Raw genomic sequence first — 17475 nt, 5'->3', positions numbered from 1 at the left:
GACAGGTCATTGTGTAATTGAACTTAGCACTTGCACAGCAGTCTACAATATAGGCCCTAGCCCTTGACTAGGCCCTAGCATTGCCTAGCTAGGCCCTAACCGTCACGTTATACCCTATGCCTAACAACTTGTTAGATTTCTACATCATCGAACTTGGACACTGCGCCTATAATTTTGCATGATGTGATACGGTGCCAGCTGCATGTTACTCGGTACTGTTCAGATAGAACTACAACGAATAGGCTACTGTACTGACTACTGTGTCAACAATGGGAATATTCCGTACGCTGATTTAGATGATTAGTTTTTGTAAAAGAAATTCGTATTTTATGTGAAGTTTTGAAAATGTATGTAAGGATTGAATTATGCAAGTGTTTATTCAAGCACGAATTGGTTGAAAAACATAATGTACGTACCGGTACAGACGACCTAACTTAACGTTAACGTTAACATTACAGTTTGTTACTTCAATGTTAGATCTAACGTTACATACATGATGAAGGCGAGGCGTACGTGTAGCCCAGCCCGGCCAAGAACCCAAAGCGTTAGCCGTGACTAGCTTCATATATCATGCAAATTACAGATCTAGATGGGCATGAAGCGATGTAACAATCAGTTAAATAAATAAATACCTTGGAATGACTGGCAAAGTTCTTCTATAGCTAGACCCCATTTGCTGAGAATGTTCGTGACTCCATATAGCTGCATTGCAGTCATCGTCACCGCCGTCCATCATGATGAATAGCCGCGCTACTCTATAGCAGACGTACATAACGTGTGATGTACGTGTACGTGTTAGTGTGTGTGAGGCGCGGTGGCCGCGCCGCCCGGCGGCGATCGATTGCGACGAAGGATGCATGCAGGCCCGCTGATTGGTTCATGACTATCACATGACTCTTGCCCATCAATTTCTAAACAACGATGTTTAATTGTTTGGACAATCATTCCGAATTGTTTTTAAACAACCGCTGTTTAAGGCATTCAAGCTCCAATTTTCTGTATTTAAACAACATTGTTTAGAATTTTAAACAACAATATTTTAAACAACGAAATTTTACACAGCGTTCTAACAGTGTGGGTTGTGTGTTCGGTATACGAAGACGATGAATTGTGACTGCGGGTATAGGAAACTTGTAATATGACTATATCTCGCTCAACGCTGCTCAAAGGGCTGAACGATTTTCACGACAATACATTTACACACGAGGCTGATTATTAGCACATTATTAAGCAGTCTACATTATAAGAGCTTTGGTGTGTGGAAAAATATTGTAGAGCTGGGGAAACGCGCTTTCAGGAGATGTGCCTGCTGGTTAGACTCCATTATGAAAGGACAAATGAGTGCAGATATATGGTTTGCTTTTGATTTTTTGTGGTCTCCTCTGCCTTTTTTTTTTTTTTTTTTTTTTTTTTTTTTTACTGTTATCGTTGGCGTGTGTTTGGCATCTTTGCCATAATTATTATTGCTGCTTTAAATAGAGCCCGAGTTTGGTTTCTGTTTGCGTTGTGCGCAGGTGTGCTCTTAGTTTCTGAAGAATGATTGAATATACAAAATGCACAGGATAGAGTGCTTTAGTGGAGATGTAGCGCACTCGAGGGTATTTACAATTGTGAAACATGCACTACATTGTAAATACCCGAGAGTGAGCTGCATCTCCACTAACGCCACGAAATAATCCTGTGCATCATTTGTTTTATAAAATGGGTCGAAAACTAATAGCATTTTTCACGTACCTTTGTAGGTCAATACCAGTCAGCTACATGTAGCACTTGCTCAAGAGTCAAGATGTCCGAAGATGTTCGTCCCAAACATTTACGCACGTCGCACTCGGAAATCACGCACATGTAAGTACTGTACGTATAAGAGTACTGTACACGTACGCCACATAATATGTTATAATGCACACAAGAAAGGCCGGCCGGCAGCCCGAACTAGAAGTTGCTTACAGGATTGACAGCGCGTATAGTAGCGCGCGACGCACTTGTAACAATTGATTGAGTGCGCGCACTGCTAGTGTAAACATTGTGACGTCAGGCCGTGCATGTTATAGTGAGAAATTAATGCACGCACACGTGACTCATTTCAGCACTTCCAATTGGCTACATTCTTGAACCCATTTTATAATCATTGCTAATGAATGATTGTATGTTGTTGCGTGTGTGTGTGTGTGTGTGTGTGTGTGTGTATGGGATTATATACATGGCTATACGATATGACATGTATGATCAATGTGTGTGCGTATTGTGTGAAAACACATGGGTGCGAACGCGTGTAGAATTTGACTGTCCCAGAAGTTTGAGAGAGAAAGAGAAGACGAAGAAGAAAAAGAGAGGAGGGGGGGGGGGGGGGGGGAGGGGAGAGGAGGGTGAGATGTCATTTGTGAAAGAGAGATGCAGAAGAGAGGATATTGCTCTCATCCTATAGACTGGGCAGTAACGGTCACTTGGCGACCTATAAAAGGTCTGCACGGCACAAGGTTTATTCCGCACCGATATTAAAACGCGATTAGCAAATTCCTACTTAGCCGCGTGGCGTTGAATTTCCACGAACACCATAAAACAGTCGCACCGGTTAGTTCCTTGTTTACACAGAGCGCTTTTTATGTCCTCTCGACAAACATTGAGTTATAAATATCACAAGCTGATTTACATTACTCGTCCCGAGAAATACAAAAGAAAGAACATATTACTAATGCTCTCTTTTTCTGTCGTAGGCCGAAGCTAAACTGACAACAATGGGGTTCACTTAATATGATATTCGAAAGCACTGCATCCATGTACATGATGTATGTCGTACGCTGCAGAGAGAAAATTATTGCGTTCTTAACTACAGTGAAGCAAGCATGGGGAATTTGGTCGAGATGTGGTCATAGAAAGAAGAATAGGAAATGCAAAGGAACAGAGGAAAAGGAAGATGAATTATATAGGACAGAGAAGGAGGAAGGGGAGGAGGCAGCACAGGGACAAGGAAGAGGAGAGATGGGCAACAAGGAGGAGGAGAATAAGGAGGTAGGGGGAGGAAGGGGAAGAGGGAAGAAAGAAGGGGAAAAGGGAAGAGGAAGAGGAGGAAATGGGCAACAGGGAGGAGGAGAATAAGGAGGTAGGGGGAGGAAGGGGAAGATGGAAGAAAGAAGGGGAAAAGGAAAAGAGGAGGAATAGGAGGAAAACGAGGACTCTAGGAGCAGCAAAAGGACAAGGAAGAGAAGAACTAGGAGGAAAACGAGGTGGAAGAAGAGAACAAGGAGGTGGAGGAGGAAGAGGGGAGAAAGAGAAGGGAGCAGGAGAGGAAGGAGAAGAGGAAGAGGAGGAGAACGAGGTGGTGGAGGAGGAATAAGATGGGAGAGAAGGGAGGAGGAAGAGGAACCGGAAGAGGAGGAGGAGAACAAGGAGGTGGGTGAGGAGTAGGAAGAAGAGGAGGAAGAGGAGCTGGAGGAGAAAGATGAGAGAAGAGGGAGGAGGAGGAGAAAAAAAAAGAGGAGGTGCAGAAGGAATAGGAGGTACAAAAGTAGGAGGAGGAGAACAAGGAAGTGGAGGAGGAGGAGGGGAAGAGGGGGAGGAAGACAAGAAGGGACAGGAGGAGAAGGAGGAGTAGGAGTAGGAGGAGGAGGAGGAGGGAAAGAAAGAGTAGGAGAAACCAAACTTGAATGAATCAATTATATTGAATTGCATTTGAATTGAATTGAATTTGAATTGAATTGGATTGGATTAAATTGAATTGAATTGAATTGGATTGAATTGAATTGAATTGAAGGAATTGAATTGAATTGCTGCAATAATTACTTTTTGTATTTTGTGGTGGTGGTGGTGTTGCTTTTTGCTTTTTTCAATTAGCGAAGCCAAATTGAACATGGTGAGTGGACCTTTAAGCTTCACCCAGAACAACCTATTGAGAAGCTCGCAACCGCTTCTTGGTTCTGCCGAAGAGAAAAGATTCCTCATATAATGGTCGCTAGCGATATGAGCCTGCCCTGGCAACGAAAATAACGTCTGAAAGTAGATTGAATTGTGTTTCTCCGGAACTTTCATCTTAGCGTGATGCTGCAGTTGTTTGTTTAACAGCTCGGCGCAGCATGACATGTTCATCCCGATCACTATTTAAAGCGGTGTTTGTTTTTCAACTTTCACATTATGAAAGTACAGTATATAATCAAGAGTAGGCTCTCCATTGCCAGCATTCTTGTTTTCTCCCCCCCCCCCCCCCTCTCTCTCTCTCTCTCTTTCTTTCTCGGGGGGGGGGGGGGGGGCAATTAGAAGCTGAAGGGGAATTCCCGACCAATTAATATCAGTCTGAAAAGAAAAAGTAAAATCTTAGAAGCAAAACTGAAAGTTTGATAACGATCGGATAAAAATCAAAGAAGGTATGAAATTTTCAAGTTTCGTTTCGCTTTCGCAACTGCTCACGAACATTTGATATGAATATGTAAATGAGTGGGCAAATTATGTCATAACTTACCCCCCAAAAAAAGAAATGGTAATACGAAAATTAAAAAAAAAAAAAAAACTGCCGCAAATTCGACTTTAATGCTTTAAACATGTAAAATATAATGATTATCCTGGCTGAATAACTTCAAAAGAATTATCAATCAGATACATTTTATTACGATGTCACAACAAACAAAAACGGGAAAATTTAAATTGCAAGATTGTGTGTACAAACTATAGGGCAACTTGTGAGGCAATGACATCATCAACTCACCTTTTTCACATATACATACACCCCAGGTATTCACAATGACTGTCGTATTTCAGGACCTACATGTACTTTGTACAAAATAAGCGAAACTTTCTAATTTTACACCTTCTTTAATTTCTTATCTGATTTTAATCAGATTTTCACTGTTGTGCTTCCCATCTTATTCTTCTTATCACCCCAACTTTAAACTGGTCCAATACAATGTATTTCTTTTAAAGGTGTTATGTTATGTTTTGTTTTGTTTTTCACCCAAGCATGGCATTTTATATCTGGGTTAAGAGAAACTTCCGCGTGGGTGAAATTACCTCGTCTAGGGCATACTCGGAACCTCCCCCTTTATGAAAACTTTACAGCCTTGTCCAACGACAGAGCTGCAATAATTCATAAAGGTCGGCTAGCTGCAGAACAAATCCTGACGCACCAACTTACAACAAAGAACCAGTGATACGATTAAGTACGACACGCACACAAAAACATACCAGACTGTAGACACTCGTTTCGTAAGACGGTTATTGCTTTTGCGTTCTTGTTTTTTTTTTCCCCTTCAAGACATACAACTCTAGAAATACAACAAAAGTGCCAGTAAATATTGTGAAAGGACAAACTAAAACACACACAAAAAGTGCAGAATCGTATCATTAATTTACAATAACTTTATACATTCATAACACAGCTACTGGCAATTTGCCTAAAGAGAGAAAGATGTAGGGTCATAGCATACGGTAATTTCACCTCTCGAAAGAAAGAAAGAAAAATAAAAGTTACTCATTCTAACATGAATTCACCTGTCATTAAAATACTACTGGACAACTAATAGGAATGTCTCATCTTCTACAGCGCATATACAGGGCCATGACAGTATTATCTACAACCACTGAAATATTTTTCTTTTCTCTCTCTCTCTCTCTCTAGACATAAAAGATGAAATCTAAAGAAAAAAGAAACATGAAAGAACGACTCGAAGAACGCCTACTACTGAACTGGCGCATCGGTAAGGACGAAGAGAAGAAGCAGCCATACATAAAAAGACAAAACCTGGGTTCACTCACATCTATAATTAGTCTTATTCAAGACCTGTGGTTGTTTTTTTTTCTTCCCTTGAGATCGAAAGTTGAGAATGCAAATCAGTCATAGGTAAGAAAAAAATATTTTAAAATAATCAGAAAATAAATCAATCCCTTTGAAACGGATGAGTGGACTAACAAGCTATGGTTATAAAATTTGGCGTACATGTTTTTTTTTCTTCTGAATGAAAAACTGTCACAAACTCAAACAACAATGGAGATCTACTAACAAATCACAATCAAATGAATAAAACGCCACAGTCGATCTGACAACGACCACAACTATCATGCAGGGAGAGGCACCAAAACACCTACACACTCCAGCGATATCAGCCCTTAAAAGCTTGCATAGTATCATCATATGCCTTACCTCAGAAAAGATGTCGGTTTACAATGTACATGTACAAAGGCTATTGGAAGAGCTCGCATTTGAAATTCAAGCAGTGAGCGTTTGATATTCCATCTATAGTATTTTTTAACTTAATGCTTCATTACACCTTTTAAGCTATTTCAGAAATTGTTTGGATTAATTATTAAAATAATATTTATTGTGCTACAATGCCAATCATACTACTGATATGTAATACTCTGACATTTAAAAGAATAAAATAAATGCATAAATAAAAATGTAATGTCCCAACAAAGAGCATAACCTGTTAATGACAAGTTTTGGCGATTGACTGCAAGTTAAAGAATACTATTCACTAATGATTGCAAGATCAAAGATGAGTTCATAAACTTGGGAAAAAAACTATGGAGAATGCTTCATTTTTGACTTCCCTCCATGGACTACATTTTCTGAGAACAACCCCTGATATTGTGATGACCAAATGCTGAAACAACGCTTGATTTACATAACCTCATCTGACAGCAGGACATACCACATTAACGAAAGGACTTGAGTTCTACACTAAATGGGTCATAGTTACATAAGAAACCAGAAGACTTTCACCTACGATGGGACAATGAGAACATCTATTACATGATATGTGCCTAGGGTAACGTCATTGGTGCATGTACCAGTCCCCCCAAAGGGTCATGTCAGGTCAAAGGGTCAAGCCAGTTTCGTGACCGCTCACACAACCAGCCTCGAGAGGGGGAACTTGCTGGTAAGAGTGGTTCAAAGTGGGTTACATACTTTATCTTCAGGTATACAGCCAGGGTGGGATTTGAACTTCTGACCTTCAGCTCAAGAGTCAAGAGCCAAAGCCACTACACCACATACCATACAACGACAAACTGATGCTACATTGTAGCATAAAGCCTGTTATGACACTTACTAAACCTTTATGTGGAGATCACGCAACTGAAATTCAATCCACCAGCACAATTCAAGATTCTTACAGCCCCAACAGAAAAACCTTACAACCTCTTTTGAGACTTACAAGATTGAAACTGATACCTTGCCCAGCAGCGCCACACCTTTTCAATGAGCTGACATTTCAAGAACGCTACAAAGTAAATCGTTCCCCACAGACACAACTGAAGATATGTACCAGGATCTGCCAGTCAATGTTGATACTAATTGACGTTTAGTAAATGCCCCCTTCAGCACACAGCAATTAACCATCATCCTCCGAGGGCGCTCTGCATTTCTTCAAACAAATGTTTCTCACACGCCGATTTGAGTGGTGCTTGAAATGCATTCCTTTTTTTTGGGGGGGGGGTGATAACATTCTAAATAACTGAACCTGATAGAGAGTAGTGTCTGAGCAAATAACCATATCACCTTCTTTTCTTCTTTCTTTCTTTTTTTCTTAAAATGATTTATTCATTTTTCTTAAGATGATTTAACAGATATTTCATCATTATCCACCTTTGCATAGTAAGAACGCAATCATTATGAATGCCTCTAGGAATTCTGCTTTGCATAAAATTATGCTACTTACCAGTCCTTCTATTTTCTGTATGCACTACACTCACTTCAAAGGTTAACCTTACTCTGTGCCATGGGTAGTGAACATCTTTTGAATTCTGAAACCATCTGCAATAATAGAGGGTTTCATCTCAATCAATGGTCAACATATCATTGTGCAGCATCCACAAGCTGTGATTTTGCCCACAGACAAGGACCACCAATCAAATCTACATGAAACATAAGTATTGACCTTACTGCACTCTAAACATCCACTTTCCATCACGTTTAGAGACATTCATTATCATCGACACTTTGAAAAGGCTATGACTGGACCTTCTAGTGGACTTTACAGTTGACATACCTTGTAGGGTTATCGACATCGACCCTTTAGTTAGGGGTTTGATAAATTGACACATCTTCCCGCACATCTAATGCAAATGATCTCACACGTGTACAAAACCACACTTGAACATCAGACATTCAATCCACTATTCCAGTTTGAAAGTCTCAATAAGGAAGTGTGTATTGGATGCCTTCCTGTACTTCCCAATATCACTCTTGCTCCAAAGTGTTGGCTGGTGACTTATCTTTATAACAGATTTTCATTTCTTTTTCCCCTTAAAATTATTAGATTTCATGGGAGACATAGCAACAAAACCATCGGTTTTGAAAAATCAAAAGATTTGTGGTAATCACTGTGTGCTGTGGACTGCATTGGTCTCTACCTTAGGTTGAGATGTTGGATTACCAAACATCCTTGAAAACTTATGAAAAGAAGGAAATTGAACCCAAGTGGGATGACATCAGGTCCACTGGTTCCACCGGCCACTGAGATCGAGAGGCACGTGCTGTCGCAGCCGTATTGACCTTGGGAAACATTGCCCCATAAACACGTCGGGAGACCGGTGCGGTAGGACGGTCAGGGCTGACCGCAAGGAAAAAAAAAATAACACAATAAGAAATCATGACAGGTACTGTACAGAGGGACTGGTGGACAGGATGAAAGGAATAACAAAGATGAATACACCACGACTCCTGCTATGCCATCCCAAACCGCTCTGCTCTCTTCCGTTTCTTTGCCTGAAAGAGAATAAAACATGCAGAAACAAATGAAGCACATTCCAGAAATTGAATTTCCTTAAGAGGAGAATACAACAACTGCATAGTGCTGCAATGAAATCAAATCTATTTGGGAAAAACAAACTCAAGGTTTGTATGCAAGAAGCCAGTGTTGTCACTTCAATGATCGAAGATGCATATGTACTTACACGGAGATACCTTGAGCCATTTCCAACATATGGAGAAGAAAGTGAAATTTTAAGCCTTTTCCCCCGAAGACCTTTGGCCTTTGACCCCATGGTCCTAAAATTTTCCCAAGAGAATCTTTATCTGGTAATACATGTACACATTAAGTTTCACAAAAATTGACCTTGACTTTGGACCTTGAACATGTGCACCCAAAAGCTGATAGGCACTTTGTCCATTCATGCATGCATATATGCCAAGTTTCATTTGGATACCTCAAACGCTTCTTAAGTTACGTCGCCCACAAAATTGATTACGGACAGACATAAATGTATCAACAGACAACCAGAAAACATAATGCCTCTGGCAGCACTTTGTGGTGGAGGCTAAATCAAATATTTCTATCCTTATTATTACTGTCATCTTACCTCCGCATCATCACCGACGCTGACCTTGGTATTTGAGCCGGGGGCCAGAACAGCCCCGAACCGCTCCTTCCTTTTCCGTATCCGCTCCGCCTCCTCTGCCTACAAGTTGTGCATGGAAAGAAATAAATGGGGCTGCGGGTTGCTGTACATTTTTTGCTAATGTGGGGAGATGGCTTTACTTTCCAAGCTCCTAGAGGGAACTTGGGAACTTAGGTCGAAAATCACATAATGTAAATAAAATCATGAAACCAACATTGCCTGTTTGGTTCCAACCAAATCAAAAACTCATTTACAAGGCTTGTGCTTGAGCAATGATGCATGAAATAATATTCTATACTAGAATGTGATGCAACAGTCGGATGTAGACACAAGCAACTAAATATTCTTAAGACCTTGTATTCCTTGGTTTGCTGATGTGAATGAAGCAGATATAATACATGCTCTGCTGAAGAAGGGGGTCCCCTGCATTTCCAACTATTTCTCAACTCTTTATTCAAAGTGTTTGCGCTGCTAGTGTACCCTTAATATTGCTTTGTTTCTTTACCTCATATGTTTCTCCGATGACTGTATTACATGTACATACAATGCATAATGATGTACAACTGTATATTATTCCTATAATTATGCCGACGCTTTTTTAAATTTGGTATACTGTACTAAAATGGAAGGCAGAAACAAAACTGAACTGAACTGAACTTTGACATACTGTGTCAGGCGTCAATGCTTTCACCTAAAATATCTGTAATTTTACATCATGAAAACTGTGGTCTTCTAAAGTATTTTAGATAACATCTTCCCTTATGTTCAAGGGGGAGGACAGTTCTGGTTGAGGTGAGGATTTAGCTTTTCACGCTTTGAGAGATATTCAGAAACCCCTCTATAAGATGTCACAGAGCATGCAATTCTAAGGGGTATCAAAAGTTTATTTGATGAAAATCCGTTTTGAAATGGCTGAGATATCCAAAAACAAGGTGAAACAAAGAGATCCTAATAAAAGGTGTGGCCTGTCGCCTTTCATTATCATCATTTTTTTTTTTTTTTTTTTTTTTGGGGGGGGGATATCTCAGCCATGTAAAAACCAATTTTCATCAAATAAACGTTGAATTCTTCTTAAAATTACATGCTCTTTCATATTTCAGAAGAGGTTTCTCATTATCTCACTTACGATTGTTCAAAACATGAACCCCCACCTCAACAAATACTGTACAGTCCCTTCAAAGGGTACTTCTATCTCAAAGTCCATCATGATAGCAAAAGAAAAGGGGTATGGTTGCAAGAAGCTGCAGGGAAGCAGGCGGTGTACACATATATATATGCACATATAAAAGAGTATCTCTTACCTTCATAGCAGTGGGTGATACCGACGTGCCAAAACGTTCAGCCCTCTGTTTCAGCTTTTCTGTATCTACCGACTACAGTGAGAGAGAGAGAGAGAGAGAGAGAGCCATTGTAGATTAATGTGTGTTTGTGTGCATGTTTTCTTTGTTTTATCAACCCCATGACATGTCACGCCACGTCATTTGATATTCTAAAATGAACCAAGACTAATTTTGTGAAATAAAAAAAGAACTGTCACACCATATTGTAGCAATGCTTTTGTGAGGGTACTAGTGTACATTACACAAGATATTGCAAAACATGCACGTATATTACTTCTGTCTTTACAAACTAACACACAGCTGTAATAATAGATACATTGTGGGTAGCAAATGAGCAGCAACAGGGTTCCTAAGAGGACAATCTTACATCCATATCCTGAAATCTAATCCCTAATCATTGTTGCCATAGAAAACATGAGACCCAGGGGTCTCGTGCTCACCCGAGTATCGCAAGTTCACCTTTCACGCAGTCACTAATTAAAGTTACACAGAGCTCTACTAAAATTTGACTAGGCATTCTCAAGTAGAAGACGAAAAAGTACAAATGAGGGCCCAAATTTGGAACCCCCCCGCTCCAAGGGGGGGAGCACCCATTGATCCACCATGAACAAACTTGAAACTACAGTCATCAATGTACTTACTCTTAGCTCTGTCACTTCTGGTTCTAGAGAAGAAGATCCCCTGGAAAGCTTCCTTAAAGGGGGAGCATATACCCCTACCTGCCAAGTTTGGCAAAAATCCCTCATGGCGTTTTCAAGAAGATGAAAATATACAATTTAGGCCCCAATTTGGACACACCTCATCCCCCCCCCCCCCCTCCCTGCACCAAGAGAGGCACCCCCGACTCTGCCATGAAAAAACTTGAAGCTACAGTCATTAATGCACTAACTCATAGTATTAACTTATCTCTATCACTTGTGGTTCTAGAGAAGAATATTGTTAACAATTCTTTAATTTTGGGGGTTTGGCGCCCCCATGGGTGGGTGCATGGTGCCCATTCTAACAAATTAAGATCCTATTCCCCTAGGGATGCCACCTGCCAAGATTGGTGAAAATTCATCATGAGGGTTTCGAGAAAAAGATGAAAGTGTACAATTTAGCCCCCCATCACATTGACAAATTATATTCAAAATAACCCCCCCCCCAAAAAAAAAAAAAAAAAAAAAAAAAAAAAAATTAAGTGAAATAACTTAAACCAATCAGTCACTGAAATGCCAGAAACCGCCTGTTTGTTTTATGCTTATGAATATAGAAGTATGTAATTTGAAAAAAAAAAAAAATCAAAGATCAACTAAGGTATGTCAGAATTACTTCTGTGACACAGAATTCTCTTGGCAAAGTCTAGGCTTTAAAATAAACATAACTTAAAACAGACAAAACTAAACATGCAGTGAGCTATTTTATATCATTTAGAAAATTGTCCAAATGAAAGCAATATTGCTGTACTTTCCAGTGAACCATGGCCATTATGTACAGAATCTTCAGGGGCTAAAAGGTTTAAAAAAAAAAATGTTTACTTCAGATATAAGTAAGTCTTCAAAGAGGCTTTAAATGAAGCCAGTGTCAGAGACTGACTAAAATCTAAGCATCATATACTGTATATGACAGCTAATATACAGCTGAGCTCTGATGTGATCTGTTGTCTTTGCATTTGCTGTTCCCCTGCACTCCACACTTTTTTCCTTTTATTACCTCCGCCAAGGGGGGAGGTTATGTTTTCGTTACTGTTGGTTTGTTCGTTTGTCCGTGCGCAAAATAACTCAAAAAGTAGTTAATGGATTGGGATGAAACTTGCAGGAAAGGTTGAGAATGACACAAGTACCACACGATTAACTTTTGGTAGTGATCCGAGAATTTTGGGGGAATTTATGAAGGATTTTTTATATTGTAGCAGGTGGGGTCAATGAACTTGCGAGTTCAGGCTGCGTGCATTTGAGGTTTGCATGCGCGCACTAAAGTGCGTGCTCTCGTCTCTGTTAGGGCGAGGCGCGCCGTGCAGCTGAGGGTTTATGACGTAACAAAGGCTTCTATATTGGGATTCGGGCGACTCTGCACACAATGTAGTACATAATAGAAGAACATGATCAGTGGTGGAAATGAGCTGCATGCTTGGCGGAGGTCTGCGCTCTCAGAGTGCTTTTCTAGTTTAATACTGCTTTGCCAATCCTAGCTCTGAGTTACAACCTTCTTGGTCTAACTGAGGCATTCTATGCAATATCAAGTTTATGCAGGTCCATCGACCACCCATTGAGCTTACCACAGATATACCCTTGGCCTTTGGTGCTGATGTGATGCCCTTGGGTGCCATTCCAAACCTGCAAATGAAAAAATCAATACCAGGTTTGTTTGTTTGTTTGTTTGTTTGTTGTTTTTTTTTACGGGGGGAGGGTTAATATGGATTTCTTTTTATTAATAAAAATTAGTAAATCACATAATAATTCTATAGAGATACATAAACAAACTTGAAAATGAAGTCTATTGTAAAAGCAACCTACAAATGTACATGCTATTTAGGATTTATTGAATTGATTGAAAGTCTGAAGTCACTGTCGGTGGTGTTTGGAGTGTGACTTTTTTGAGTGAGTTGAGTCTTCATGCGACGATGGCACTGCTACACTTTCAGTTGAGTCCTTTACAATGCAACTTTCTTGTTTGTTTTTTTCTCCATTGATACCTGAGATCTTACATTCACCGATATTTTTAACAAAGTTAAAAACTTGATGGATATAAAACAGGACAAAATTCATCATAGTACCTGGCTGTCAACACCACAGTAACTATGCCCTATTTTCACAGACATCATAATGATGGACAATTTTATGCATGTGACCTTGATCCAAGAATCTATAACCGAAACCGATCTGAGGTCAAGCACAATCAATGCAACAGTGGTAGAAATGCTGGTACCCAAAAGAGAGCTGAGTTTATCGTGACAGACAAGTACTGACTCTAAGCATGGCTTCATCTATAATTATAACTTTGATACAGCAGTATAATCAATAGCGTGTTGACTTTGATACACAAAGGCAACTGTAGAGTACTGAAGTGATGATGTCAAAGTCTTTTGATACAGCTTGGTTTGGAACAAGGTGCAAGCATGGTGTGCAACAATAGTTTTCACAGTATTACGGAAGGGAGGGAAATCCTGGTGGCACAACAACATGTCACACATTCTGACACCAAAACAAATCACCACCACCAAGGATATCAAACTTAGAGTAACAAAAACTTTATTCTTCCCTCGCCTCACGCGGCATCGCCCCAGTCTCGATCCATGTTTTTTCAACGTGGTCCCAACAGGCCACACCCACTTTGTACAAAATGCATATTCATGACAACAGATACATGTACATGTATATTCAGGCCAGGCGAGATAGTTAAGAACCAGTTTCCATGGTGATGAATAGCTATGACATCACACTTTTGTACTCTATATCTTTAGATATCTTTTGTTTTCAAACTTTTTATGAAAATAAAAAGACAGTCAACTGATATAAAGATGTACATTTTGTATATCTAAAGAATGTTATAGGAATTGGTGAATGACACAGGTTATTACTATCACTAGATTCATACAACATTTACATGTACTTAGACGTAAAAACACTTTATCTTTGATATATGGAAACTTTTACTGAGGTGTAATGGTATACTTCATACTAAAAACTGACAAACATGCCTCACTTGTTGGAAGGGATTTAGAAAATTTGAATATGTAGATGTAACGTTTGGGAGAGAAGAATGAGGAATTTAATACAAATTTTGTCTTTCATATCTTCCATATGTGACCGTGCATCACAAAACCAATAAAATGTTGCATGCATTGATTTTTCACTAAAGGACATAAGGTAAAATTGGTCAACCTACTCAATCTTTAGATCTTTATATTTTCTGAAAGGGCAATTCTTTTTCTACAAAATTCTAAAGTTTGGGATCATAAAATGAGTGGGAAATTATGATTTATGCAGTTTTTCTACAACATGCTACTGTAGAGAATAGTGATTCTGCATATTTTCATGACCCCTTTTAGTTTCTCGAATACCCTTTACACATGCTTCACTTTCCACTCTTAAATAGTAACTTATGAAAGGATGATGCGACTGCTTTGAAAGTTAATTTCACTAATTAAATGAAAAGAATGTGCTTAATGAGTGTGCATGTGGTTACCATGTAGTTTTACACTGTGGTTTTGGCCCATTCACTTTGTCCTATTCATTACTCAGTGCACAGCATGGTGAAGATTAAGCCCTTGAATAGACCCTGAATTTCAAAGCCTCTTTTCTCAGTAAACACTTTGCTGGACAGTGAACTTTCTATCCATTATTTGGATAGGGCAGGAAACCCATCTGTATTGAGTTATACATCATTTTAAAGCTTGGAGTCTGCTCTTTCTGAATCTGTCCTTAAAGGCATAATTTACCATTTGCAGATGACACAAAAACTCAGCATTAGTGCTTTTACAATATTTCTAAAATGTGAGTTAGGGATAGAAACAACCACTGAATCCATATAATTGATGTTAAGTATATTGAAATACACAAAGTGTGAACAAAAGCTATGATAAAAATGTTTCCAGACTTAACTATCTACAGTTATGGTTTAATGAGAAAAATAATGACATCTCCTTTAAATATTCTAGGCTTTATTGTAAAAATTCTACATGGTAGGGTGTTTTGTAACACAACAGACCTACACATAAGCATCAAATGTGATATCTTGAAAATTCTTTAAAATACTGCTCCCTTAAAGGTAAACAGGACCTTTAATTAGAAATCCATGGCTGGCAACTTTTTGTTGGCTTTGTGATGCAGGGTCACATTATGATACCACAGATATCTCTCTTCATTCAGATCATGGTTTAGGATATGAGATGGACTCTCCGGAGGATTTAACTTGAAGTAAAATGAAGCATACTGAGAGACGACAACTCACCTCTCTGCTCTCGCCTTCTTCCTGTCTGCATCTGACAGCGGTTTCTGTACCCCAAACTTCTGTGCCCGCAGCATCTTTTTCTGTAACGACAAATCAATAGTGCTACAAAGTGATGTGGGGGAAATCTTGGAAAGATACATGTAGTCCAACAGTGATTGCATGCACAGGTTTTCTCATTGTCAGACTTCAGCATTCATAGATTTTTTGTTTTAATATATTCTTTTCCTCTTGCTCTTTGACAGTAACATGAGATGCTTGCTCTGTGGAAAGGAAGGAACAAGAAGGGGACTTGAACCCTACAGCTTATGGACTTAATAATAACTGACTTGTCATACCATTACTTACAAACACACACTCTTTCTCTCTGGTTTTCATGTTGACTGTCCCAAAGCCAACAGTCATACTGGCAAAGTTGTAGGCCCATTGACAACCATGATTCTGGAAAATGGAGGGTGGCATAACCTCACTACAAGTTTTGCAAAGATCTACCATCTGTGAGAAGTCTTTTTTTTTTCATCCATCTTATATCATTTCCCATACATACAAAAGACAGAATCTGGGACGACCAGTCCAAACAGATGGACCACCTAACACATACCAGGTAGTAAAAACAATTTGCATGGTAAAGGGAGGAAGGAATCTCATTTTAAGACATTCAAACATGACACCGTCCCTCTCTCTATCTTTTATCTGATTCAGGTATGAGTGGGAGGAGTATCTTCCAAGAAATATCCGCTTGAGTTGATGGTACATTTTCATATCTCATGACATGATAAAAGATTACCAGCTATGAACCATATCTAAGAAGTTTGTTTATGTTTACACTTTCACAGTTACATCAGAATAATTCTCCTTTGCATTTTCTGTGTAATCTCTTTATGTATATTATTTCCCCTATTACTGATAGACTCAGTAAATGATAAAACAATCCTTTTTTAGGATGTAAGCAGTGGCAACAATGTGAGTACATCAGAATCTTGGAGTCCTACAATGTGAGTGCCATGTATTACCTCGTCATCTGTTAGGGGTTTGCTTGTCGCCATGGTGACCCGTTTGATTTCTACCGTCTCTGCTTTGGCCGTTTCCTCCTCCTCTTCAAGCTGAACTACTTTCCTTTCAATGTCGTCTCCATCCTCGTGATCACCACCTTCCAAGTCCTGTGAGAGGGGGGGGGGGGGGGGGGGGGGGGGGGGGAGACACAGAAAAATGATAAAGACATCAGCTATGTAAATGGTAATATGATGGTCACACAGATAGAGCCACAGGGCAGCAACTTTATAATAACCAGAACCTACAACATCTTGAGGTACATGTACACAGTCATACATTGTATGCCAAATCGGTATCTCCGTTTCTCAGCCTTTTGCGAAGTGCCACCCTTTAAAACAGTGCTCTAAGCTTAATCAGGAGGGGTCAAGAAGCAGGTTTTTTACCCATTTAAGTGGTACAGACCCAAGCAAATCACACCCTCATGAAACCCAGTATGACATATACCACTTAACCATGCACAATTTTTTGACCAATGGATATCAAAAGCTTGCCGCACACTATACGACTCAAGACTATAGAACTGACAGACTTTGGATCCGAAATAAATCACAACAGCCTCATAACTAACACACATGTTTATTTCAGATCCAAAGTCTGTCAGTCGTATAGTCATAAGAGGTAAAGTGTGCGGTGGGCTGAAGGCAACAGGTGCACGCACGCTATCAGACACCCCAAGACAAAACGGTAACCCAAACTGAAGTGCACGTGTGAGTAAGAGCAGATAATGCTCGACATTACTTCCAGCACCGTGTCACCGTATTGTGTAGTCCCACAAACTACAGCCTACTGCAAATCAGCACATGTTATGGGTGTGCAATTGGCAGAA

At 39.6% G+C, this 17475-nt stretch overlaps 1 protein-coding gene across 1 annotated transcript; it reads right to left on the bottom strand.

The window, feature by feature from the left end:
- Window positions 1–7874: 7874 nt before the first annotated feature.
- Window positions 7875–16642, bottom strand: LOC139743400 (uncharacterized). The gene is made up of 6 exons (XM_071653888.1): window positions 16610–16642; window positions 15600–15679; window positions 12925–12982; window positions 10629–10700; window positions 9289–9387; window positions 7875–8695 (listed from the first exon to the last, which is right to left on the bottom strand). The coding sequence occupies exons 1-6, from the start codon at window positions 16640–16642 to the stop codon at window positions 8654–8656; spliced, it is 384 nt and encodes a 127-aa protein (XP_071509989.1). The 3' UTR covers window positions 7875–8653.
- Between the last annotated feature and the right edge of the window lie 833 nt (window positions 16643–17475).

Source organism: Diadema antillarum, unplaced genomic scaffold, assembly GCF_040938485.1.
Source record: "Diadema antillarum isolate AM-2024a unplaced genomic scaffold, OU_Dant_1.0 scf00000034, whole genome shotgun sequence".
In the NCBI taxonomy this organism is placed as follows: domain Eukaryota; kingdom Metazoa; phylum Echinodermata; class Echinoidea; order Diadematoida; family Diadematidae; genus Diadema; species Diadema antillarum.
Note: the sequence above shows the minus strand (reverse complement) of the source record. Positions and strands in the feature narration are given on the sequence as shown.